Source organism: Neomonachus schauinslandi, chromosome 1, assembly GCF_002201575.2.
Source record: "Neomonachus schauinslandi chromosome 1, ASM220157v2, whole genome shotgun sequence".
In the NCBI taxonomy this organism is placed as follows: Eukaryota; Metazoa; Chordata; class Mammalia; order Carnivora; family Phocidae; genus Neomonachus; species Neomonachus schauinslandi.
Genome location: NC_058403.1, coordinates 194,606,011 through 194,623,518, shown reverse-complemented (window position 1 = coordinate 194,623,518; position 17,508 = coordinate 194,606,011). Strand labels below are relative to the sequence as shown.

At 57.3% G+C, this 17,508-nt stretch overlaps 2 protein-coding genes across 2 annotated transcripts; one reads left to right on the top strand and one right to left on the bottom strand.

The window, feature by feature from the left end:
* The first annotated feature begins 5,438 nt into the window (after positions 1–5,438).
* On the top strand, positions 5,439–6,530 carry GPR62 (G protein-coupled receptor 62). Its single transcript, XM_021695182.1, has one exon. The coding sequence runs from the start codon at positions 5,439–5,441 to the stop codon at positions 6,528–6,530; it is 1,092 nt and encodes a 363-aa protein (XP_021550857.1).
* Positions 6,531–7,252: 722 nt separating this feature from the next.
* On the bottom strand, positions 7,253–17,418 carry PCBP4 (poly(rC) binding protein 4). The gene is made up of 13 exons (XM_021695133.2): positions 17,228–17,418; positions 11,021–11,161; positions 10,853–10,876; positions 10,712–10,744; positions 10,367–10,483; positions 9,997–10,128; positions 9,707–9,835; positions 9,387–9,461; positions 9,181–9,225; positions 9,040–9,103; positions 8,859–8,911; positions 8,601–8,770; positions 7,253–8,152 (listed from the first exon to the last, which is right to left on the bottom strand). The coding sequence occupies exons 2-13, from the start codon at positions 11,099–11,101 to the stop codon at positions 7,864–7,866; spliced, it is 1,212 nt and encodes a 403-aa protein (XP_021550808.1). The 5' UTR covers positions 11,102–11,161; positions 17,228–17,418; the 3' UTR covers positions 7,253–7,863.
* Between the last annotated feature and the right edge of the window lie 90 nt (positions 17,419–17,508).

Genomic DNA, 17,508 nt, shown 5'->3' with positions numbered 1-17,508 from the left:
TCATGTGTCTCCTTCAGTCTGCAACCATTCCTCGGCCCTTCTTTTCCCTTCATAACTTTGACATTCTTGATACGGGAGGGGACAGGCCAGTTGTTGTACAGAATATCTCGATTTGGGTTTGTCTGATGCTGTGTCATGATCAGCTTCAGGCATTGCAGTTTGGGCAGGAATATGACCTACGTGATGTGTCCTCCGTGCATTATGTCCACAGGGCTATGTCTCATTCTCGGTGATGTTAATTTCAATCTCTTGTGTCCACCAGGGGTCTCCACCTGAAAGTCACCATTTTTCCTGTTTGTAATTAATCAGTGAACTGTGGGAAAATATCTTGAGGTGTAAGCGTCCCATCCTTCCTGGACTTTTACCCACTAGCTTTAATATCCATTGATGATTTTTACCTGAAATCAACGACTTAAATCAATTTTTGCTAAGATGGTTGCAAACGATAGTTACCTAATTCTCTCATTTCTTTTATATTTATTAATCACTAGTCCCCTTTCTTTATTATCCGTATGGACTTGTAGATTCTTATCTTATGTGATGGGTTACTGTACAGAATAATAATTACTGTAATTATTCTGATCTTCAAAATGTCCCAGATTTTGCCAGCAGAAGGTCTTTCAAGCCAACTCTCAGATCTACATCATTTTTTGAGCACTTCTTTCCTTTCTGGCATCACAAAATGTTCCAAGCTCATCTCATGCAAACCTGGAATCAGCCATTTCTCCAAGGAGCCCTGGTTCCCTAGAGCAGGAAATGGTATTTAACATCCAAGATTTGGGCAGTAGGTGTGCTCCTTGGTACCGGGGTACCATTGTTTTTAAGTCCTTATAGCAAAGAGAGCCAGGAAATATGTATATGTAAATAAATGAACACATCTATCCATGTCTATTTCTCCAATTCCAATCCAACACCACAGGGTTCTTCCATTCTCCCCCAAATGTATAGTTAAAATGCCTCCTTTCTCTAACAGGAAGAACCTTGGTTTCCATCAACCTTAATATATTTACTTACTGCTTAATCCCACACACAAAGGAGTTTCAGAGTTGCTACACCCATACCATTGTGAAAACCAAACTTTGTAAGTTGAGCTCAAGATGTACTGAATCTTTTTCAAGACTTATCTTTTAGGCTGAGGGTCAATGGTCAAAGGAGCAGTTTGGACAAAGGTTCAAATATCACTTGGTTGAGCTATTTATTTCTCTTCAGCATGGTTGTTATACATTTGAAGTATAGGGAGGTTCATTTGTTTCTGTTTATAATTAACTCTTAGGGGGTTTTCCTCATCTTCGTTGGTTGATTTTTTTCAATACGTAGAACACTGACATAGTTCCAAAAAGTCCAGTCTTTTGGACAGAAATGTGTGTTCAGAAGAGCCTTTCACTCCATTCCCACCCATTTGCTGTAGTTTCTGTTTTATCCTTCCTGTATTTCTTTGTGCAAATTAAGACAAAACAAGACACCAAACCAAACAAAAACCCAAAAAAGATAAGCTACAAAGTGTCCCATTATCCCTCCATTTTTAATTTAGTTGGACTATTTTGGAGGGAGTGTGCACTCTCGGTGATGTTATCATCTCCATCCCTGCCTATCGCCTTCCCCCAGTCCACTTTTCTCATTTGCTATTCCCACTTGGCCCTGCTGAGCCTTCCTCAGGCCCAGGTGGCTCAGGCACTGCCCCTGGCGTGCAGGCACAGCTGGGCAGAGAGAAGAGGAGAAGGGAAGGCATTGGACTTCCTCTTATTCTGAACTAAGACCTCAAAAATCCAGCTTCACCTCCTAGAGGCAAAGGCCCACGTTTAAGCTGTGGCCAAGCACAGGAAGTGGTGCCTGTGTAGACCTGGGTTCCAGGCACAATTCAGCTGTGTGATCTGGGACACATTCCTTACTTCTCTGGGCACCAGTTTTCTCACGTGAATAATGGAGAATTGGACCAGGCTCTTCAAATTCCAGCAGGAAATGAGTCAACTCAGGAAGCTCATGCTGTTGTGGCTACCACCTAGTTCTGTACATTGCTGATCATGTGCCTGGGGTGGGTTCTAGGGGCCCAGACGAAGACAAAATCCCGGGTCTCATGGAGCTTACAGGCTAGGACAACAGGCTCTGAACAAGCATGTGCAGAGATCTGAAATATATCGAGTAGGAAAAGTGCCAGGAAGAAAAAGAAGGCAGGGTAAAGAATTAGTGATGAGGCAGGGGGATTTTAGGAAAAATGGTCACCAAAGGCCTCTCTCAAGCAGTGCCCAGACTTAGGGGAGGGACCAAGTCCTGGACAGATCCGAGGGAAGTGTGTTCTGACAGAGGAAATAGCACATGAGAAGATCTTGAAGTGGAAACCAGTTTGACATGTTGGAGGACCAGCAAGATGACAGCTATGGTTGGAAGTACGGTCAGCAAGGAGTGTGAGGTCAGAGAGGTGGAGAGAAGGCCACCTGGGCACCAAGGAGCTGAGAGTCTAATCTGATGATGGGAAGCTCTTAGAGGGGTGACAGCAGGGTCATGACATGATGGGATTTGTTTTTAGACCACTTCAGCTGCTGTGTAGAGAGTGGACTGGAGAGTGTGTCAATCAAGATCCAGTCAGTGGGGAGGTGGGTGGGGTGATGGGGTAACTGGATGATGGGCATGAAGGAGGGCACGTGATGTAATAGCACTGGGTGTTATATGCAAACGATGAATCACTGAATTCTACCTCTGAAATTAATAATACACTCTATGTTAATTAATTGAATTTAAATAAAGGACATTTTTAAAAAAAATCCAGTCAGCAAAGCTGAAATCACCCTTGGGATTCCAGACAAGGAAAATTTTATAGAGGAGAGAAACTGAACTATCAAAGGGGATAGTGAGGCAATCCAAAGATTAGCAACAGTAGGAAGTTGCTACCACCGTTGGGCCGGAGGGATAATGGAAGGAAATAGTATTCCACTGCGTAGAGGCCACGATCTCCCTGCAGACACCCAACCACAGAGGGGGCTGTCCTCCACAGAGGTAGACCCAGAGCCCCAGGCTGAGCATGAGAGAGAAAATGCCTTCGGCTTCCTCCCTCCCTCCACCCTCCAGTCTTCCGCCGCTGACTTCTTTTAGCTGAATATACCCCAAAACCAACTGGCAAAGGAGTCTGGGAAGTACAGTTCCCTGGAAGGCGGAGCACTGGGGAAGACTGGGGAATGGATCTGGGGACAAACAGGCAAATGACCAGCACAAGGTGCAGGAGCAGAGAGGCTGGGAGACCCATTGGGAGGATGCTGAGGTGTCAGGTGTGAGGTGGCGGTGGCTGGGACCATGGGAGTGGTGGTGGTGAGAAATGGCTGGATTCACAGAAATTGATGGGCTGGAGGTGGGGCCTGGGGGAAGGGAGGTATCAGTAAAAACTTCTGAGATGGAGTTTCCTGAGCTGGGGCAGACTCGGCCAGGAGCACGTCGGGGAGGGCTCAAGAGTCACGGTTCTGTTTTGGACATGGGACATTTAAGGTGCCCAATAGTCAAAGTACTAGGGGAGATGTCAGAGAGGCTGGGGAGAGGAAGGAGTTTCAGACATAAGTCAAACCATCAGGGTATAGATGGGGCTTTGACTGGGGACTGGGTGACTTCACCTGGGAGCAAATGCCCCATCGGAGTCACATGGTTTTCCCTGAGCCAACCGCGTTGGGTGTGGAGGATGCCATACACTGGCAGGGACTGGGTTTTGTGCCTTATCAGGAAAACAGAGGGTAGGGATCTTGCTCACCCAAACCATAAGCCCTGAGAGTTGGGGAGGGGTGGTTTCCTAAAGAAAACTCAGTGTGCTCCTAGGAGAAAGGGACTTGTTTGCTAACAGCAAAAAGAAAACCAAACAAGGGGGCGCCTGGGTGGCTCAGTCGGTTAAGCATCTGCCTTCGGCTCAGGTCATGATCCCTGAGTCCTGGGATCGAGCCCCGCATCGGGCTCCCTGCTCCGCGGGCAGCCTGCTTCTCCCTCTCCCACTCCTCCTGCTTGTGTTCCCTCTCTCGCTGTGTGTCTCTCTGTCAAATAAAGAAATAAAATCTTAAAAAGAAAGAAGGAAAGAGAGAGAGAGAAAGAAAGAAAACCAAACAAAAAACAACAGTTGAGGGGAACCTGGCCGGTTCAGTAGGTAGAGCATGTGACTCTTGTCCTCGGGGTTATGAGTTCAAGCCCCATGTTGGGTATAGAGCCCACTTTAGATAGATAGATAGGTAGATAGATGATAGATGATAGATAGGTAGATGATATAGATAGATAGATAGATAGATAGATAGATAGATAGATAGATAGATAGATAAAAAGTACTCAGCAAGACATTAAAAAAAAAACAGCAGCTGAGATGGCAACTACACATAGGGTGGGGAGCATTTTGTAATGTACAGAATTGTCGAATCACTACGTTGTACACCTGAAGTTCTGTAGTATTGTATGTCAACTCTACTTCAATTAAAACAAAAACAGTGGCATGTCTGGGTGGCTCAGTCAGTTAAGCATCTGCCTTCAACTCAGGCCATGGTCCCGGGGTCCTGGGATGGAGCCCCGCGTCGGGCTCCCTGCTCAGCGGGGAGCCTGCTTCTCCCTCTGCCTCTGCCCCTCACCCACCGCTCCCCCACCTCATGTTCAAGCTCTCTCTCAAATAAATCAATAACATCTTTAACAAAATCAAACAAAAACAGCAGTTTCCCCAAGGCCTCCTCTCATTAATTCTACACACTATCATGAAGCACCTATTCTGTGCCAAGCTAAGCCCGGTTGAGAGCCTACTAAGCGCCAAGTCCTATGATTTTCCCCTCACCTTACCTAGCCTCGTCTGAGAGAACTAGCCCTCCTGGAGCCCTCGCTGCTCCAGCTCTTGTATCACTGGTACCTCAGTTTCCCCTCAGGACAAAGGCTGAATGATCTGATTACCCCCACTAATGGAGATGAGAGGGGAGAGCATGTGGGGGGCTACTTCCCGCCCCAGGGGAAGGCAGAGCAGGGTCGGGCTGACTCCAAAGCCCACATTCTGATGTCCTCAGTCTAGACTCCAGCCTGCGCCTGCTCTGGGCCTCCCTCCAGAGGCACCCGCAGCACGTCCCCAGCACAGCCTGCAGCCGGCAGCCGGCAGCTGCTAGGACCCAGGGGGCTGGTGCCAGGCCCTGCTCCTCCCTTGCCAGCTCTGTGTGTCTCTAAAGGGCAACATCAGAGTGTCAGCCGGTACCATCTCCAGCAGAGGCTGAGTTGCCGGGGCAGAGGAGAGAGCTGAAGTCGCAGCCTTGCACCTCTCCATGGGGCCGGCCAAGCCCCTGTGACAGGATGGCAGCCTGGGCAACGGAGCCGGCGCCAGGGCAGCCTCGGAGGCGAAGGGCCAGAGGAGCAAGGGACAGGTGATGGGAAGGGGGGGTGGGGGGTGGGGAGAGATGCTCCGTTCCGCTCTCTGCAGCCCAGCCCAGGGTGAGGCCTGAAGCGCTCGAATGGCCAACACCACAGGGCCGAACACCTCAGAAGTCGCGGGCTCGGTGGGGTTGATCCTGGCGGCCATCGTGGAGGCAGCAGCACTGCTGGGCAACGGCGCGCTGCTGGTCGTGGTGCTGCGCACGCCGGGACTGCGCGACGCGCTCTACCTGGTGCACCTGTGCGTCGTGGACCTGCTGGCGGCCGCCTCCATCATGCCGCTGGGCCTGCTGGCCGCGCCGCCGCCGGGCCTGGGCCGCGTGCGCCTGGGCCCCGCACCGTGCCGCGCGGCGCGCTTCCTCTCGGCGGCGCTGCTGCCCGCCTGCACGCTCGGGGTGGCCGCGCTCGGCCTGGCGCGCTACCGCCTCATAGTGCACCCGCTGCGGCCCGGCGCGCGGCCTCCGCCCGGACTGGTGCTCACGGCCGTGTGGGCCGCCGCGGGGCTGCTGGGCGCGCTCTCCCTGCTCGGGCCGCCGCCCGCGCCGCCCCCTGCCCCGGCGCGCTGCTCCGTCCTGGCCGGCGGCCTCGGGCCCTTCCGGCCGCTCTGGGCGCTGCTGGCCTTCGCGCTGCCCGCCCTCCTGCTGCTCGGCGCCTACAGCGGCATCTTCCTCGTGGCGCGCCGCGCGGCCCTGCGGCCCCCGCGGCCCGCGCGCGGCTCCCGGCCGCGCTCCGACTCTCTGGACAGCCGCCTCTCCATCTTGCCGCCCCTCCGGCCTCGCCTGCCTGGGGGCAAAGCAGCCCTGGCCCCAGCGCTGGCCGTGGGCCAGTTTGCCGCCTGCTGGCTGCCTTACGGTTGTGCGTGCCTGGCGCCCGCCGCGCAGGCTGCCCTGGCCGAGGCGCCGGTCACCTGGGTGGCCTACTCGGCCTTCGCGGCTCACCCCTTCCTGTATGGCCTGCTGCAGCGCCCCGTGCGCCGGGCACTGGGTCGCCTCGCCCGCCAGGCGCTGCCCCGGCCCCCGAGGGCGTGCACTCCACGGGCCTGGCACCTGCCCGCACTTCTGCAGCACCTCCAGGGACGTTCAGAGAGCCCTGCCCTAGGCCCTTCTGAGGCACCAGAACAAGCCCCAGATTTGCCAAGAAGGCAGAGCCTGAGTATGCCAGGGGCCACCTGAGAGGAGATCTGTGTCCCATGCTGAGCTGAGACTGGAGAAGGGATGGTGGTATCAGGAGCCCATCCAACCTCCTACACAGTTCCGGGCAGGTGCCCTGCCTGGATTTCTGGCTCTGGAACAGGAGAAGGGGGGCCTGCAGGCTAGTGAGACCAAGAGGATTCTGGGAGCTAGGAATCTTGGGTTCTGGGTCCTACCCTGCATAGTCTTGTATACAGACCTGCCCTTCCCTAGGCCCGTTTTCCCATCTGTATCCTGGACCATCTCTAAGGGTTCCTTGGACACTCATGGATAGTCCCCAGGCCAAAGAAGGCAAGGAGGTGGCCCAGATCACCAAGAAGAGGGCCCTAAGGGCTTACAGCCAAAGGAATGGACCAAGCAGGGCAAGGCCTAGGTAACAGCCACAGCAGGAGGAACCAGCGGAGAGACACTCAGAAGGACTTCCCTGATATCTGCACCGATATGGAATAACCTACTGGAGGTGGAACAACCTACTGGAACTCCTCTGCCAGCTTCTAAAATGCCCAGAAAGCAACTGGATCAGTGTGGTGCCGGAGGCAGGAGGCTCAACAACATGACCCCAAAGGGCCCTGGAGCCCCAGAACTGGCATGTGGAAGGGCCCAAGACCCAATGGGGACTGTGTGGATTCACAGATGGGGTCCTGCGGGGACTTGGCCACACCCGTTCTCCGGAGGTTTTGCCAACACCCACAATGTTTCACAGCTTCCTGGTCTCTGAGAATATTTATTCAAAAACAGGGATTGAAAAAACTGTACAGAGTGTCTGCTGTTGAGAATTCGGCCCCTGCCTCCATGCCACTCCCCCAGCTGCCCAGCAGGGTCCCCTCTTTGGGTTGCCCTCTGCCAAGCCCAGCCAGTCCATTCCAGTCAAAAGGGTATCAGTGGAAGCAGCGGGAATCTGCAGGGAGGTGGGGAGAGAAGCATGGCCCCCAGCCACCCCCCAGCCCTTCTCCCTGATCCCCATGGGGGGGGGGAGGCAGTAGGCTGCAAAGCCCTAAGGGATGGGGAGTACATGAGTGACCCTCTGAAGTGGGGGCACTAAGGATGCTCCCTGCATCCAAGCATAGAGCTAGAGGGGGTGGAGCCCCCTACCCTGGGGCAGCTGCGGCTCCCAGTCCCTGGGCCAGAAACTGCTCCCACTCCGAGAGGAGGAACTCCCACAGACCCGGGTTGGGGGGGGGGGGGGGTGCATCCATGCGTCTGGGCATTAGTGGCGTTTGGGAGCCCAGGGTGGAGCCTCCTTGGGCAGGTAGGGTGCAGAGGCAGCCCCCTACCGGTGGTCCTGCCTGCCCCTGCGCCTGTGCCTCAGCCGGCCTCAGTAGGGGGAGAATTTCTGCCGCTCAGCTTTCTTGCTCCCATTGGCTGCTGCCATCTTGGCAGTGTAGGCTGCCAAACCCGGCGGCGGCCCTGGGGAGGCAGGTGGTAGGGCCAAGAAGGGCACAGGCTTGAGGCCGATGAAGTTGGAGAGGGAGATGGCATAGGGTGTACCCAGCAGGCCTGGGGGAGCTGTGGGCAGGGCCGTCAGGGGCGGCGAGAAGGGGGCAGGCAGGTCTGTGGGGGCCGAGCCGGGCGTCCCCCCAGAGGTAGACTTGGCCGTTTCTAGACTGGAGAGAGGGATATGGGGGGAGATGAAGGGAATGGTGCAGGTAAGAGAAGGGGAAGTGAGGGCAAATATGGGGAGGGGAGATTAGATGAAAGAGAGGAATCGAGAATAATGACATGAGGTGGATATTGGGGAGAGAATGGGAATGGCAGAAGAGTGGGGATAAACAGGGGAAGAATAGATAAGCAGGTATGGTACTCAGTGAGGGGAGATACGGGGAGGCCGAAACCCGGGGGAAAGAGACAGGGAAGGGATAAGGGAAAAGAGGACACGAGGGATGGATGTGGAGGGGAAGATGAGGCCCCATGGAGTGAGTAAGGCAGGGTTCGGGAAGGCAGAGGACACACCCAGACAGAGACAGAGAAGGGAGATCAGCTCTCCCCACCCCAAGTGTGCCTTTCACAGGCACGTAAGCCCTGTAACCTGGGCCACCCCCACCCCACACTCACCAGGCAGTGATGAGGTACTGGGCCAGGGCGATGGAGACAGGGGAACCAGTGATGGTCACGTGCCTCTCGCCAGCACCTTCTGCTTGGTTCCCAATCTTGATATGTGCCCCTGACATCTGCCGAATCTCACTGATCTTGCTGCCCTGGCGCCCGATCACACAGCCAATCAGCTGCAGGGAGAGTGGAATTCAACCCTGGGCCAGGCCCAGACCCCAGGAAGCACCACCCCACCCTCAAACCACCCCATCCTCCGCTCACGTCATTGGGAACCAAGAACTCCTGTGAGCTGGTCTGCGCGCCAGGATCCAGTCCTGGGAAGGAGGAGAAGAGGGATTGGACATGGTTCCGGGCCTTTCCTGCCTCCCCATGTACATTCCAGGGGGGTGCTGCCTGGCCCCCCAGGGGTGTCGCCCCTGCCTCCTTCTGCAGGGTCTCTCACCTGGCACCATGCTGGGGGAGGCGAAGGGGACCGCGTGGCCTGAAAGCTGCTGGAGCTTGGTGACCTGTGCCAAAGAAGAGGGGTCAGAAGTCAGAGGAGGCCTGGTTTTAGGAAGGGGTCCCTCGGGCTATGGTCACTCACCTCGGCAGGGGTCACAGCCCCATACTGACCCTGGACAGAAAAACCCTGTGGGGACAAAGTGGGGGGAAAGGGGGCTACTGTGACAAGTCAGAGCAATTTGGCCAGTCCTCTCCCCTGCCAGCCCCCAAGTCCTTCTTCCATCCGTCCCCCATCTCAACCCCCCTTCTCCAGGAATGCTTCTTACCCCTCCTACTGTTTCACCTCACCTGGTTGGCAGAGAGAAGGACGGTACCTAAGGAGAGGCTCGGATGATATGGGATAGTAGCTCCTTTAGGTGGGGACTGGAAGGCACAAGTGGGGGAGGCTCTATCAGACCCCTCTAGGCCCCTCTGACCTCCCCAAGGGCCCTGTGTTCCCAAGGCCCTCCCTATGACCCCCAGGTAAATGCATCCGAGCATCCAGAGCTCCCCGTCCATCCCTGTGGCCCTGCCCTGCCTCCACCTGGTGCCACATGCATAGGGTTAGGGGGCCTGACAAGGAGGCCCAGGGCCCATCCCCATCCCTTCTCCCTGCACCAAGGCATCACCTCCAGGATAACAGCGCAGATCTGGCGCACACACAGGATGATGGCATCAGGCACCCCGGACACGGTGACAGCACGCTCTGTAGAGTTGGGGAGCAGGTCTCCTGCTACCTGCACCTGGGCACCCGTGGTCTGTAAGCAGAGAACAGGGGCCACTTCTGGCTGCCCTCATAACCCAGACTAGAGCTGCCCAGACTCCAAGCTCCCCAGGGGGACAGGAAGCCATAAGCCCAGGTCCCCTCTCTAAAGTGAAGGGTAGGACTCCCTGAGGGTGATATCCCCCTTCTCCTCACCTCTCGAATCTCCTTGATCTTGGTGCCGGCCTTCCCAATCAGTGAGCCACACTGGCTTGCAGGGATGACGAGGCGCAGGGTCACCGGGGGCCTGGAGACATTTCCACCATTTGCAGGAGCAGCGCAAAGGTCCTGGGCAGGAAGACCATGGTTTGGCTGTGCATGCCCCTGCTGCTCCCCCACCCCTGGGAGCACCTTGCTGCTGGGGTTTGAAGGAAAGAAGCCCTCCCCAGGTCCTACCCTAATGAAAGAACCCTGCCCTGCCAGGCTTGGCCTTCCTTGCCACCTGCAGCCACTGTGTGGAGTCAGAGCCCTGTTCCCCCGGCCCCGGGGAACCACCCCTGGCCTCCCAGCCCAGCCAGCCACGGACCTCATCCAGCTTGAAGGCAATCATGGAGACCGCATGGAAGACAGCAGCTGTAGACCCGGTGATGGTGGTGATGCGCTCAGGGCAGGAGCCCTCAGAGATGGTGATCCGGGCACTGCTCTGCAGGGACACACAAGGCCGGGCAGTGGGGCTCCTTCTCCACTTCCTTGCCAGGAACCTGTCTGCCTACCCACCCACCAGGCCCCAGCCCACCGCCAGAAACAGCTACCTTCCAAGGGCACTCATTGGTCATCCCAAATGGTGGGGTTCAGGGAAAAGGTGGGGCAGGGATCTCCCCTCCCCTCCAAACCAGATGCCCTGGGCAGCTCTCCCAAACTCCATCCTCACCTGCTCCCGGATTCGCTTTACAGTCTCTCCTTTCTGTGGGACAAAAAATATGGAATGGCTCTTAGCCTGAGCCGTCACTACCTCCTGACCTGGCCTGAGGCCTCAGGTTGAGGTCCACACAGAACAGAACTGGGCACCTACCTTCCCAATTATGCTGCCAACCTCCTGCAAACAAGACAAGAGTGGAGTCAGGGGGGACCAATGCCCCAGGCCCAGCCCGTCCACCAGGACAAGGGATCTAACAGAGACAGGACACAGGAGCTCAAACTCCTGGCCGGCCACACCAGACCGTGCCCCCCACCCACTCACCTTCCCATGCATCAGCATCCGCAGTGTGAGGGTGATGCTGAGCTCCGGCTCCTCCTCCAGCCCCGCGTCTGAGCCGCTCATCCTGTCAAGCGGGGCTGGGGCCACAGCGGCCTAGGAGTGCGTCCACGGTGCCTGGCGGCTCTGGCGGGGGCAGCAAAAGGGGGATTAGAGGGGAGCTCCCATCTCTTTTGGGTCCCCCGCCCTTACATGGGGACCTCAGAGTCAGACTGACCAAATTCCCACAGAAGAGAGACAGTGTAGACCCCCAGTTTCAAGTGCCACACTGATGGGTACGCTTGTGTGCCACTCACTTGCTGTGTGACCCTGGACAGCTCATTTCACCCACCGGAGCCTCCGCTTCCCCATCAGTAAGAAGAGACTACCAGGTCCTACCCCCAAAGAGTTATGAGAATTAGAATGAGCTAAGCACATATGTGGTAGGCAGCCAGTCTCCATGGACATCTTTCCCTTTCCCGCGTACATTAGAAGAATTAACCAGGAGACCTATGGGAGTCCAGGGAGGGGGAGCCTCCTCTCTGGCCTCTTAGAAGAGGGGACCCCTGGGGATTGGGCCTTGAAAGCGTGGTTAAGGTTGAAAAGTTACTTCAAATGAGAAGCACTTGCATTCAGGGACCAGAGCCTCCCCACCCCCCGCACCCCCTGCCCTACGCTGCTGACGAGAGCATGGGGTTGCAGCTGGAGCGGAGGCTGGAGCAGCCATGGGGAGCCGTGGGGAGGCCTCGAAAGGAGGGTAGCAGTGAAAATAGCAAGGGTCCTCTTGCCCCAGCCTTCCCCCTGCCTGGCAAAGGCTTGTGGGGATGGGGCGGCACATGGGCTGGGAGCCCCATGTCCAGAGGTCACTAAAGCAGAGGCTCCCTGCAGACAGCTCTGAGCAGTGTTCATTCAGCACGTGGGGCGAGGGGGGTGGTGTCGGGAGACCAGCAGTCTGCTCTCCTGTGTGCTGCGGAGGTAAGAAGTGGCCACATTCCCAGCCTGGAACGCTTTCTACTGTACCAGAAACAAGTCACTGGGCCCCCAGTCTCAATTTCCTCACCTATAAAATGGAGAGAATGCTTCCCCTAGGGACTGGGTGATGGGTAAGAAAGGGATTTGGGGGCTGGGAAATGTCAAGGCCGTTAACTGACAGAGGAAGGAGGAGCCAGAGATTAGCTTCTGGGATTAGCCCGGCCTCCAGCCAGCCCTCCCTACCCGACCCCTTTTCATGCCCCAACTTAATCCTGAACCTTAATCCTGCTTGGAAATCCCTCTCCTCCAGTGGCTGTCTCCCACCAAGGCTCAGCTTTGATGGGGAGCTAACTGGGGGGACCAGAACCCAAGAAGGAAAATGGAGTGGGACCAACTGGTGCCAAAACTAAGCCAAGGCCAAGCCCTAATCCTGCAAATTCCTTCTGCCCAGGAGGGTGTGGGAGCCAAGGATGTGTGTGCCTGCCTAGAGCACTCTGGAGACCTCTGGGCACCTTCTTTCTCAGCCCCCTGCCCTATCCTGAAATGAAGGTCAAGGGCGTGGAGCACTGTCCAATCCCCTCTTTGGAAGCCCCTTGCTAGCCACAGCTTGGGCATGGAGTAGGAAGGGGGTGCTCCCAGGCTGGCTTTCTCAGGAAGCCCAAGGAAGCCACTGTATGGCATGAAGCCTGCTCCTTCATCTGTACCATTGGGTGACAACGCTGTCCCCTCAAGCCCTCAGTAACTTGTATCCCCAGCACCTGCTCCTCCCTCTGCTTGAATTCTGCCCGTAGGCTCTCCAGAGGTCAGAGGTCAACAGTGGACACAGGGACTGTGCTCTCTGAGCATCCTGGCCAGCCTCATGCTGGCTGCCCTTGCTAACATTCCCCAGCTGTGTGCACTTCCTCCAGCAAAGCACTTGTGGTGACGTGCTTAGTTCTGTCTGCCTGGACAGCCAAGCCTGGGAGCCCCTTAGAGCAGGAGCCAAGGCTGCCACCTTCTCCTTGTGTCCCCAGAGCTCAGGCCAGAGCCGGACTGGAGAAGGTGCTCAGAACATAATGGTTAGCTGAACAGATGAATTCACCAAACAGAAGGGAACCTGATGCCAACAGACGGTCTATAACCTGCCCAAGGTCATAGAGAGGTGGGGAATGGTGGGGCCAGCATGGTCGTACCTGCTAGCATGGGGCTCTCTATCACAGGCCCTGTCGGCCTCCCCTTTCTGGCTGGCTGGCTGGGTCTGTCAGTCCTCTTCCTGGAGGGAGTTTCTTCAAAGGTGGGGAGCAGGCTTTAGTAGCTCCGGAGACCCCTGCCTGGCTAGTACATGTGGGTCATGTTTGGAAAGGACTGATAACTTGTCCAAAGCCATGGTCTTAAACTCCAGAATATTCCGAGGCTCAGGGAGTCCTCTGGAGTGGTCCCCATACCATTGCCACATCACCTTGGGGGTCATAAGGCTTGAGGGGAAAAGGGCAAAGGGGCTCGAATGTGGCCAGAACTAGAGTTCCTGCCCTGAAAAAGATACCTGGGTCTGCAGCAGAGTCCACTGCCCCAAATTTCATGGGTGACCTTGGCCAGGCCTTCACCTGACCCAGACCTCAGTTTACCCACCTGTGCTATATGTGTATGTGTGGGACTGGAGGGGGCGGTGCTAGTGCTGGTCTCTCTGTGAGGGACCCTCAAGATCTCTCCTGTTTTTAGGAGAGAACAGCAGTTCCTGACACAGGGCTCCCAAATTATTCTCCTAGGGGCCCTAAGAACAAGCAGCCCTGTTTGGCATGCTGGCTCCCCGTCTACCCTCACCAGAGTTCTCAGGGAATCATTTGCTGGTGGGCCCTGGGTCCCTGCTGGGCCACCCACACGGCAGCCACACGTCATGCCACACTGACCTCCAGCTCACCTCTGGGGGTGCCCAGCCCCCTCTGGTCAGCAGGGCTCCCTGGCAGAACATACCAAGCTCAGACCAGGCCTCTGCCTCTGACCTCGGGTGTTCCCTCCTGCTCCCCAAGCCCCCTTCCCAGACCCAGTGCCCACTCCTTCTGTCCCTGGCTTCCTGCCACTCAGGCTGGAGGGGGGCGGGGGGGGGGCGGTGACAGCTGTGTAAGCGATGGCGGCTGCCCCTTCCTGCCCCTCCCCCCCAGCTGTCTCTCTCTCATGACAGCTGCCCAATCAAAGGGCCGGGGGCTTAGCCAGCTCCCCCCCACATGCAGGGATCAAGTGTCCACCCTGGCTTTGTTCTGGAGCAAGAACAATCCGGGGGAGGGGAGGGCTCCTGGGGCCAGGCAACTCAAGTGGACTGGCCCGCCCCTTGGGGGATTCCCTTGGCTCTGTTAGCCAGTGTCTGGACCAACCAGAGCTTATAGACCCACCTGGGCTAGGGAGAAGGTTGGGGGGGGGGCAGTCTCCAAGTTCATCCCCCACCTCATATCCCCTGACATCCCCCTCAGCACCATCAGGCTCCAGCCTAGCAGCCTCCTACTCCTAATCCAAAAGCAGCCATGCTGGCCACACCCAGTGATGCTGGGGAATGGCTCAGGACATCAGACGAAGCAGGGTGTGGCAGGAGGTGGACACTGGACTTGGGGAGATCAGCAGTGAGGGATCCTGACTCCCTTGCCTGTTCCCTTCTCTGGGTATGCTCCCCCTTCCTGATTACCCAGGCCTCCACAGGAAATGCCCTAGTATCCTCTGACCCGTGCAACTAGCCTCTCAGTCTTACAGCCTCCCAGGATGGCCATTCATACCACCTCTTGGGAGAGTCGGGGGAGGAGAGGCCTTCAGGGGAGCAGCGTGGGGTCCATGAATTCCACCCTCTGGTTTCCTGGCCCAAGGCTGTCCTGTAGACTCAGAGCTAAGCAGCAAAGGGAAGCTCTCACAAGTTGGCTGGTGCCAGAAATGCCACAGCCTCCTTAGAGCATCATTTGGCAACCCCCTCAAGAGTCCTCACAGCCAAGGGAAACTGAGGCAGGCCCAGGCCAGACTGGGCTCCAAGAGAAAGGACACAACTTCTTGGTACAGCCCCACCCACTGACTGGTACCCATCCCCTCACTGCTTCACCCAAATTGAGAAAGGTCTCTAGCTTCCATTTTCCATGTTGGAGACTGGCTCATTCTGCTGCTCAACAGCCATCTTTGGCTCCCTAGTACCCAAGGAATAAAGCTTGATCACCACAGACAGGCACTCAAGGCCCTTTATGATCTGGCCCCTGTCAGCTTTTCTTGTCTCATCTCCACTCCTTCCCCCCACTACACACCAGGCTGCAAAACATGCCTAGTACCTCCAGGCCTCTTGGCCTTTGCCCGGGCTGATCCCAGCCTGAAATGCCCATCCTCATTCTGTCAAAATCCTTCTCAAATGCCACCTCCTCTGTGAAGTCCTCCCCAACCTTCCAAGTCAGATATAATCACTCAGGCCTCTGTGCCGCAACTCAGCTCAAAGGAGCCCTAATGGGCATTTTCAAGCCTATCTTTCTACTACCCAGGAGGGTAGGAGTTCCTTCAGGAGGGCAGGAGCCAGGACCAGGCTCCGTGTGCAGGGAGAAGGGCCTAGAGGCATTAGGGACCAGAGATGGGGCTGAGGATGGGGTCCCAGAGAAGCAGTGAGGATGGGGTGAGAAGATCCAGGGCACGGGGGACCAGCCACATGGGAGAGCCAGGATCTACCTGGACAGAATTCCCAGTTTCCATTCCTCAGCACCCTCAGCCTCTCCTCCTGCTGTTTCTTTGGGTCTAGGGGCTCCCTGGGCATGTCACTGGGGTAGGGGATTAGTGCTGTCCTTTGAGACTCCTAGGGGCCCGGAATGGGTTTCCCCATGTAGAAGCGAGGCTGGAAGAAGAGCTGGGGAGTGGCATAGGTTTCACAAAGTCAGAACCCAAGGCCCAGAGAGGGAGGCGCTTGTTTATAAGCCTACATGAAAGGCAACTGGCAGAGCTGGGAGAACCAGGGGTCCACCTGTGCCGCTCAGAGCTCTTTCCTCAAGAGGTCAATGCCACCGGGCAATGGTGATGGAGGCTGGAGGGGGGCAGGGATGGGAGTAGGGAGGGTGGATAGAGCCTGTCTGGGGACACAGGGCGGGGCAAAGCCAGCCTCCCTGTGGCCTGGGCCTGCCAGGGTGTGTGGGCCGCCTGCTCCCAGCCCCCCACCCTGAGCATGCAAGAAGAACAATCCCCTTGTGTTTGGGCAGCCTGAGCCTGCATGCTGATGAAGGCTGGGGGGTGGGGGCTGGGATGGGGGTGCTTTGGAGGTTGACGGGGTTCCAGGGCCCAGAGGGAGTAGGGGACCTTCAGATGGGAAAAGGATAGGGTCGCAGGTGCCGGCCCTGAAGCAATGAGGGAAACCTCAGGAAAAAGTGAAGGCTGGAGCTAAGATTTAAGCTCCTGGAGAGTCCCTGGGGTCTAAGAGCTCTTTGTAGGAGAAGGAGGGCCCCTAAGGACACATGCCCTGTTGGTCCAGCATGAAGGTAAACATTGTGGGTTTGGTGGGGACCAAGAGCCCACATTCTGGGAGGAGGAAATGCAGCTGGCCCTGGGTGCATCCCCTTGAAGACCACTCCCCAGGGTGCTGGAGCCGGGCGGAGCACTGGGTGCCACAGGTCTCAAGATGGCGGGCCTGGGACAGGGGAGTGAGGAGGTGGGCACCTCCCTCTCCTGGCCAGGCAGGCATGAGGGCCAGGCTGAAGTGAATATCCAGACACCCCTTGCCCCCCAGGACTTCAGCTAGAAGCTAGGTCAGAGCTGAGGGGCTTAAGAGCCACAGAGCATGAGGGACCACTCTGAGCCCCCAACTGTCATCTCCACACACCCCTGGTCTGGAGGTCTGTCTGCCTCCCCACCCCCCCCACCCCCCCAACCAAGGACTGCAGAGAATGGGAAGGGGTGTGTGCTGAGCCAGGAACTGCAGGGGAATGGCAGATGGGGATAGACATGGAGCAGAACCAGAACCCAAGGCAGGAGGTCGAGAGAAGAGCGGGTCCAAAGAACAGAAACAGCAGGTGGGATGTGGGCCTCAAATCTGGCGTCTCGGGTCCAGGAAGGCCCTCCCTGGTGCTGGGGGCTCCTCTGGCAGAGCAGCGCCCCCAACCTGTGCAGGCCTGGGCCCGTGTGGGACAGGGAAGCGTGTTCCTCTCAGTCTCCCAGTCTCCCAAACCGGGACCCTGGCCTGTAGACTCCGGCGCGGGCTCCCCGCCCCCCGGCCGAACCCCCAAACTTCGCGGCCCGCGGTGCCCCGCCCGGCCCGCGCCCTACCTCGCTGGGGCTGTCCTGCGGCGGCGGCGGCGGCGGCGGCGCGGCGGCTGGGCCGCTCAGTCCCACATTGTCCCCGGGAGAGGCGGCCGCTCACAACTGCGAGTGACATCAGCTGCGAACAATGAGGGGTTTGACAGGCGCGGAGCCCGGCCGGCCCGGAGCCCGGCTCCGCGCCCCCCCCCCACCCCCCGGCCCGCCCGGCCCGGCCCCTCCCCGCCCCCTCCCCGGATCCGATTACAGCGCGGCGGGCCCGCCCCAGCCGCCCCAGTGCCGCAAAAAAA